General features: G+C 42.7%; 1 protein-coding gene across 1 annotated transcript in view; it reads left to right on the top strand.

Moving 5' to 3' along the window:
- The first annotated feature begins 1120 nt into the window (after positions 1 to 1120).
- The window catches only part of LOC117530481 (A disintegrin and metalloproteinase with thrombospondin motifs 14), a 141287-nt gene continuing 133397 nt past the window's right edge, over positions 1121 to 9010 (top strand). The window contains 2 exon segments of the mRNA XM_034193392.1: positions 1121 to 1479; positions 4452 to 4861. Coding sequence (XP_034049283.1) covers positions 1398 to 1479; positions 4452 to 4861 — 492 coding nt within the window. The 5' untranslated portion in view covers positions 1121 to 1397.

Here is a 9010-nt window from a genome sequence, read left to right as displayed (position 1 = left end):
ATCCGACAAAGAGAAGCGTACAAATTGAAATTCAGAATCGGGATCACCACCAAAATTCACTGAAGCTCTTGACCTCAGACTGGGGCAACAGTTCATATTTCAGCAGGACAATGACCCTGACCACACAGCCAAGATATCAAAGGAGTGACTTCAGAGCAACTCTGTGAATGTCTTTGAGTGGTCCAGCCAGAACCCAGACCTGAATCTGATTGAACATCTCTGGAGAGATCTGAAAATGGCTGTGCATCGACGCTCCCCATCCAACCTGATGGAGCTTGAGAGGTGCAGCAAAGAGGAATGGACAAAACTGCCCAAAGATAGGTGCACCAAGCTTGTGTCATCATAGTCAGGAAGACTTGAGGCTGTCAATGGTGCATCAACAAAGTATTAAGCAGAGGCTGTGAATACTCATGTACATGTGATTTCTTAGGTTTATATTTTTAATAAATTTGCAAAAATAAAAAAAAATCATGTTGTCATTATGGGGTTCTGTGAGTGGAATTTTGAGGAATTTGCTCCATTTTTGTGGAAAAAGTGAAGCGCTGTGAATACTTTCAGGATGCACTATATATATATATATATATATATATATATATATATATATATATATATATAAGTCATTAAATTTTTATTGAACATGTATACTTTGCAGAAATGCATCACGTGCTGCCTTTATAATAACATTAAATACATAAGCACTATATAATTCTGATGGTCCTGTCATCACATATGTACTACTTTACTCCCCCCCCCCCCCCCCCCAAAAAAAAAGGGGGAGACACTGGATATTAGCTGGTGAGTTGGCCATTTTTTTTGCAGGATATGATGATACAACGTCTCCAGTTTCTCTTTAAGCCGAAGGAGTGAAAAAAAAGAGAGAGGCTCTACTAAATATGTGACCGTGCGGTGGAGAGTAGGCGCTCCCACTGCAGCGGAGCCGTCGGTGCGTAATGCGTAATGGTGCACGGCTGCACGGCAGATGTTTCACCGCGGGGACGCTTCCTCCGTGTCTGCGCACTTTTAGGCAAAATCCAGCGTTTCCCCGCCGCTTAGACCGCGTGTTCCCGTGCACACCAGCTTTATAAAATTTACCTGAAGTGGGGAAACTTAAATCAAACTAAGATCCGTGACCGGAGAGACCGAGTCCTCGCCGCGCGTCTCTGCCTCTGAGGTTCCCAAATGGATGGAGCGCGCTTACGGTGCGTGCACTTCAACCGAAAAAAAGACTGGAAACAATTTCTGAACATCCGCCAGTTTGGCTCCGAAATGCCCGGCTGGCTCTCTGCAGCTCACTGAGAACTTTTCTTCTCCATATTCGCTTTTTTTCTTTCTCTCTCTCTCTCTCTCTCTCCAAAGTTTGCAGCGAGAACGGAAACGCCAGCTGCGCGCGCCTCGCTATGGATTCTGTCTGTTTTTTGCTCATGTGCTTTTCACTCACTCACATATTTTGGGATCATCTTTTAGCTGCAGAATCACACGGTGAGTTCGAGTCGATGTCGACTTTTTTGTTCCTTCGCTTTTGCAGAAATGCACGCGGTAACGTTGTGCGTAAATGTGCAGTTAAACGCGCGAGCAGTAACCTTCTTTAAGCGGTCACCGCATTTAAAGAGCAACTCTTTTTTTTAAATTCATACTTTTGTGACATGGAGATTAAATTATAAGAAGACATCGTGTGTTTTCATAATTAAAAAAGAGGCATATTCAGAGAAAAAAAGCCATGTTTTCTGCAGGGTTCTGGATACTCTGCGCCTGATGACGTCACAAATGTGAGTCTTGGCTGTCAGAGAACACTGTCCTGTAGGGGGCAGTAGTGAGTTTTAACAGCTGTCTCATCTGTGCAGCATTGCCTGTGTCTCGCGCAGTGCATGTCTTTGTGTCTTTGTCTTTCTCTTATACCCTGCCTCTGTCTTCTGTCTCCATCTCTTTCTGTCTCTTTGTTTTACTGTCTGTGTGTTTGTCTGTCTCTGTCACTCTTCCGTCTATCATTGTACATATATATCTATTTTTGTCTTTCTGAGAATGCCTTTTTGCCCGTTGTCTCTGTCTCTCTTGGACATCTGATCTCTGTCTTTGCCTGTATTTGTCTTTGTGCATTAGTCTGCCTTTGTCCCTGTGTGACTCACTTTGGATCATGGTGTCTTTTTCTTTGTATTTGTGTCTCTGTCTCTGTTGGTTAGTTTGTCTTTGGATCTTGGTGTCTTCTTGATGTCTTAATCTATATTTGTCTGTGTTTATATCCATCTCCTTCTGTTTGATTCTACTGGTCTGTCTTGTCTTAATGTCTTTAGATAACTTTTCTGTCTTTATGTCTCTACCTGCATTTGTCTGTCTGCCTGTCTCTAACCATGTCTGCCTGTCTTTAGCTCTTGGTCTCTTAGATTTTACCTTTGCCCTGCTGTGTCTGCATCTGTCTCCAGTTGTCCATCTCCAGCTATCTTTCTTTGGATCATGGTCATTTTTTCTGCATTTGTTTGTCTCTCTCTCTCTCTCTCTCTCTCTCTCTCTCTAAATATGTCTGCTTATCTCTGTGACTGCTGGTCTCTTTGACATTATATTCGTCTGTCTGTGTCTGTCTTTAATTATGTCCATCTCTGGCTCTCTTTGGATCATGGTCTCTTTTTTGCACTTTGTTTCTTTGTCTGTCTGTCATTGACTGTTGGTCTCTTTGTCTTAATAGCTGTCCTCTGTGTCTGTCTGTAATTATATCTGTCTCTCTTTGGATCATGGTCTCTTTTTTTGTACTTGTTTGTCTGTGCATCTGTCTTTGGATCCTTGCCTTAATTTGTCTCTCATCTGTCGGCCTCTCCCTGTAACGGTCTGGTTGTGTCTCTGGATCTTGAAGCATCACAGACTGTGAGTTTCTTTCTGAGACTTACACTGAGACAAAGACATTATGAGAGACAAATAGTGAGAGACACTTGCAACAAAATACACAGCTGTCTACTAGGACTGCGATGATACAGTTATCTCACAATATGATACATCTCATGGTACCTGGGTGGCGATTAAATATGTATCACGATACCTGGGTGGGTTTAAATCCGTATCATGATACACGGGTGGCGATTTGATCCATATCACAATAGCTGGGTTGCGATTCGATGCATGTCATGATACCCGAGTCATGATTTAATATGTATCATGATAGCTGAGTGGCAATTCGATACATATTATGATACGTGGGTGTTGATTTGATCTGTATCACGATACCTGGGTGGCGTCTGTATGTATCGCGATAACTGGGTGACAATTCCATGTGTATCACAATGCCTGGGTCGCAACTCGATATGTATCGCAATACCTGGGTGGAGATTCGATACGAATCACGATGCCTGGGTTGCAATTTGATACGTATCGCGATATCTCGAGTGTCGATATTTTTTGATACCCCACTGCTGCCTACAGCACAGTGCACAACGGCAGCTCAGACTTATGATGTCATCAGGCACAATCTAGTATGTGGCTGAAAATTGCTACTTTTACTGTGATATATATATATATAAAAATAACCCGCAATAAGCGAAATCTGCAAAGTAGTCAGCGCTATTTTTTTGCAATTATTATAGATGTTTTAAGGCTGTAAAACCCCTCACTACACACTTTATACACTTTTCTCAAACAGGCATTAACATTTTCTCACTTTTCTCTCCTGTGTAAACACTCTTTTTTCTTCTGGGCGAGAAGAGTATAAACAGACACATGCAGAACTCTCCCTTCGCTCACTGCCTCCAAAGGTACGGATGGGGGACCGCAAAGAATCCAAGTCTTTTCTCTCGGTGGCCACGGAGCTCTGCGGCTGCGGTCAACATCCGTATCAAAACAGCGAGCGTAGTCTCTAGACCTATTGCCAGATTTGGCGCAGCTCCGCACAGCAGACAGGAGGGTGGTGTGAGTGGCCCGCTGCTGCGTTTACCGAGCCCACAGACTCAGTAAGCGCATCGGAGGTAGTGAGAGCAATCACGGTAATGCCAACCGGTGCCGCGACCGGCCCGCCTGATAAGGACACAGAACACAATGTGCTGTTAAAAAAAAATAAAAATTAATGCAAAATTGCACTAAAAAAAATCTGTGAAACTGCGAGGCCGCGAAAGGTCAATCGCGTTATAGCGAGGGACCACTGTATTGCAAAACACATTGTTTTCCCTTCATCATTTTAATGACAAAAAAGATTTAAATAAAACATTTTAGATTGTATGTTGGCCTTTAATTTGACACTGCCTTTCTGTTTTGCATGAACAAAATCAATAATGTCCCAAACTGCTTTTTCCATTTTAATCGACTATTTTCCTAATGGGCTATTTTTAGGAGCTTTATGTAATTGCATGTCTGAAATTAATGCCTTCTGTTTTCCTTCTGTGCAGTTACAGTTTTGTCTTTGTGTATTTTTTGCACGTGACCTTCCCGTAGCTCCTGTGATTGTGATTCTAACGCAGTGCTATCTGTCCCATCAGAAAAACTCTCTGGAAAGCTGAGTGAGTATGGTCTTATCGTGCCATTCAGCACAGACTCCCGCGGCCGCTACATTTCTCACATGGTCTCTGCTGGAAGTAAAAGTGCTGCTGATGCCTCCTCGGTATTTGGCAGCAGAAGAAGGGTGGCCCGCGGTGCCCCCGCAGCGCCCTCAGTCACCCCTTTCTCCTCCAGCGCTCAGCAGTTGTTCTTCAACGTCACTGTGTTTGGCAAAGAGCTGCACCTCCGCCTCAGGGCCAACAGGAGGCTGGTGGCTCCAGGAGCTTTTGTGGAATGGCAGGAGGATTTTGAGGAAAAGGCCAAGGAGCGTATCCACGGGGACTGCGTGTTCACTGGAGACGTCACAGACATGCCAGAGGCCTCGGTGGCCATCAGCAATTGTGACGGCCTGGTAAGAACCCAAGACACAACCCTTAGACTGTTGGAGAGAGATCTGAAGATCCCACATGCAATACAGCTTTAAATAGCTCGACAAAAAAAAAAAAAAACTATCTTTGTGGCATAAAAGAAAAATCAACCCTGTGTCAGTTTAAATGTAACTTACAGGGTTTGAACAGCTCAAACTGATACTGGCTACACTGTATTCAAAAGGTTTCTGCCATTTATAGTGATTTTAACAACCAGTGGTGGCCTTGGTGACCATTAGACCTAGGCTTTGGAAAGTCAGTAAATTGACCATCAAGCTCTTTTCAAGCTACACATAAACCTCAAAATGACACATATGTTGAGAGAGACAGACAGAACGAAGAAGTGTCTGCTTCAGTGTTGGACGACACACTGGTCATCCCAATGCATCGGTCTTAATTTCCGGCACAGTTATTCATATTCACGCACCAACATATTGTCACATACATGTAACAACATCTGAGTTGCTGATAGAGTTACAGAAGCCTGTGCATGGTGCACTGAGGGGATCCCATGAGTGTGTGCACCCTTTTTTCCCCTTAATAATAACACAATAATTAGTTACTAAGTTTCCATAGGAACTGTGTAAATTGGGGATCATTCAGTTTCATAATGATCCAAAAATGTTTTTGAAAAGTATCTTTGTCAGCACTGGAACCATGCAGCTGCATTGAGTGTGTTGAAAACAGTATTTAAAGTAACATTAACAAACGTTACACTGTCCACTAATTCAAACAACTTTATTATTATCAATGAATGACAGCAAATAGGCAATTTTCCAGCAGAAGTTATTGACAAATGAGATTTTTTTTAACAATAGCTAAGTTAGCATGAAGTTAGCAGTTTAACGGTGGCTGGCTGTTGGTGCATTACTGCCACCAAGTGGACAGGAATGTGTACTAGCAGACTGTCAAAGCAATAAATATTATACATACAGTATGAAACAGGAGAAATACTTTTGAAAGTAAAACCCCCACAGTGAAAATGCAACTTAAGAAAAGTGCAAACGTATGAGCATCAAAATACTTAAAATGCCAAAAGTAAAAGCTTGTTTGCTAACCAGGCAGCAATAAGTTAATAGCTTGGAGATGTTCTGTTGCTACAGTGTATTAAAAAACAATTAGAGATAGAGAAAGAAGAAATTGAGCACAGAGAGTATACATGATTAAATTATTAATCTATGTACCCTTGACATCGATGGTAGAATAAGCCTTAAACCTATATAAAGGCCCAGACTTTAAAAATAAATAAATAACATGATATAAAGTGATATAAAGTTTTGACTATAATCACAGAAATGCAATGCAAAATTCTTTCTGTGGTGATGTTTGAACAGAACAATATCTGAGTCTCCTGTGTCAATGAGTTGGATTTTTGGCTCCTAGTTCATTAAATATAATTGGTCAGTTATTAAGTCCCTTGTTTCACTCGGGGTCCCCACAGCAGTGTCCAGTTGGATCTGCATGTTGATTTCACACAAGTTTTATGCCGGGTGCTCTTCCTGACGCAACTTCACATTACATCTCCTAGAGAGAGTGGTATGTGTATTCCTCAAGCTGGGGTCGTCTACCAGAGGCCTGGGAGTTTAAGGGCTGGGCACAGTATCTTAGCTGTTCTTAGGACTGCACTCTTCTGGACAAAGACCTCTGATGTTGTGCCTGGAATCTGCTGGAGCCACTCTTCCAATTTGGGGGTTAGAGCTCCTACTGCTTCTATTATCACTGGGACCATTTTGGACTTGATCTTCCACATCTGCTCCAGTTGCTCCTTCAACCCTTGGTAGTTCTTGATTTTCTCGTGCTCCTTATTTGTGATGTTGCTGTCAGATGAGATTGCCACATTGATCACAACTGCAGTCTTCTTTCCCTTGTCAGCCACCACTATGTCTGGTTGGTTGGTCAGCAGCTGCTTGTCTGTCTGGAACTTGAAGTCCCACTGGAAATTAACCCTGTTGTTCTCATCCACATTTGGTGGCATCTCCCATCGGGTCTTGGGGACTTGTAATCTGTATGTGCCAAAGATGTTCCTGTACATGATTCCCAACATTTGATTGTGCCTCTCAGTGTACACTGTCCCAGCTTGCATCTTGCATCCTGCTACTATGTGCTTGACTCTCTCTGGGGCACATTTGCAGATCCTGCAACTTGGGTCCTGTCGGCTGTGGTAGACTCCTGCCTCTATGGAGCTGGTGCTTATGGCTTGTTCTTGTGCTGCCATGATGAGAGCCTTTGTGCTGTCCTTTAGGCTGTGCTTTACAAGCCACTGGTAGGTCTTCTTGATGCCAGCCACTTCCTGTATCTATGAATGGCACATCCCATGGAGGGGCTTGGTCTTCCATGATATCTCCTCCTCCTGTTCCTTATCACCGTCTGTCTTCAGTTGCCTGAGGCTTGTAGCATCTGATCTCAGGGGGCCATTTTTCTGATGTATTCATGGATGCTCCTCATCTCATCCTGGATTGTGGCTCTGACACTCACTAATCCTTATCCTCCCTCCTTTCAATGCTTTGGGTGGAAATCTCTGTGCATTGTGAGGCGTTTTTGTGTCTTGAACCAATAGATTTATTGACTTTTCATGATGCCATCACGAGATGTCGTGAGATTGGGTTGGCTTGGATGGTGGCCAAGTGGTTAACTACAGGGAAGAAGATTCCTGGTTCAAGGCCACCTCTGCCCATGCTCCATGCAATATGGAGTTGCATCAGGAAGGGCATCCAGTGTACAACTTGTGCCAAATCAACATGCAGATCCACCTCAGATCTGCTGTGGTGACCCCCAGTGAAACAAGATACAAGCCAAAGCATCTTACTTACTTACTAGCCTGGTTTAAAAATGGTTTTGATCTCTGTAAGTAGTTTCCCCTTCCATCATGATACTACAGTGGTGAATCTTTTCTAACTTCGTAGTTGAGGACGTTTTAAGTCATGTATAATTAGGGATGTGGTCGCTTTGAGTGACACCTGCTGAGTCCCTGCTTCAGTATGTTGAGTGAAATTCTCTTCTTACATAATGTCGTGGGCTAATGGCATTAGCACTTTTAGTAGTTTCATCCATTAAGTCCCATTAATGCACGATTACTGAGAAAATAAGCGGCTCATAACTTTTAAAGCCCACACCACGTCAAACCGTTATGACAGCCACCATGCAGTCCTCAAAAATATAATTTAATCAGTACCTGAACCAAGGTTAGCCTGTTAGCTTAGCTGGTTCAGACTCAAAGACAGGGGTGTGTTAAGGTCTCTTTCGTCACACAGTGAGTAACCCATGCTCCACCTATTAATCAATTTATAGTTTCGTCATGATGTAGGCAGAATTGTGGTATAGGTGTAGCGAGATATTGGCTGTTCTGGGTCTCTGTAGGTAGAAAACATCTGGGTGACGTCATGCAGGGTTCCTTCAGTGTATATACAGTCTATGAATAGAATTTATTTTTTAACTCTCTGAGGCTGATGGACATCCCCATGTATTCAGCACTGTTTTTCATCATGTTTCTATTAATAAATCAACAACAGAATGTCACAGAGACTTCATTTGACCACTTCCTGGAACTACAGACTGTCCCCTTTAGCTTCAGTCACTGTTCTAAATGATCTTAAACCTCATACCCCATTCCAGATCCCAGCAGATTTCTGCAGAGGACACCATTACTCTGCTCAAGAGTCAGAATGAGTCACACTGCTACTAAACCATAATAAATACTTTAAAAAATGGCCATATCAGCCTGAAAATACTTTTTACTTTTTATTTAGCCCTACATACAACATATACTGTCATTTAAAAACAAAGCAAAACAACAACAACCAGGACCTACAAGGACAAAATCAGGGCAGATACAGGTCACAGGGCCATGACACTCATGAAGGTAGAAGAGTGGAGTAAGCTACAGCCTTGACAGATTTGTTTTGTTTTTAAATTTCGTTCAGTTTGGGGGTGGGATCCATATAACCAGCTGTGCAAGTTTAGGTTCAGGTCTGACTGTTTATAGGCAGACAGGAAAGAGATTATATTATCTAAAGAGAGAGTATTTGGGTAGAATATGATTTGAAACAGCTGTTTGCAGAATCCTTTATCATGGTTTTTGGAATCAGTGATGTTATGCAAAGTCCCTCGATCAGTCGACCCACCCTTCTAGCGCA

The sequence above is a fragment of the Thalassophryne amazonica genome, chromosome 18 (assembly GCF_902500255.1).
Source record: "Thalassophryne amazonica chromosome 18, fThaAma1.1, whole genome shotgun sequence".
NCBI lineage: Eukaryota > Metazoa > Chordata > Actinopteri > Batrachoidiformes > Batrachoididae > Thalassophryne > Thalassophryne amazonica.
This window is presented reverse-complemented; position numbering and strand designations above follow the sequence as displayed.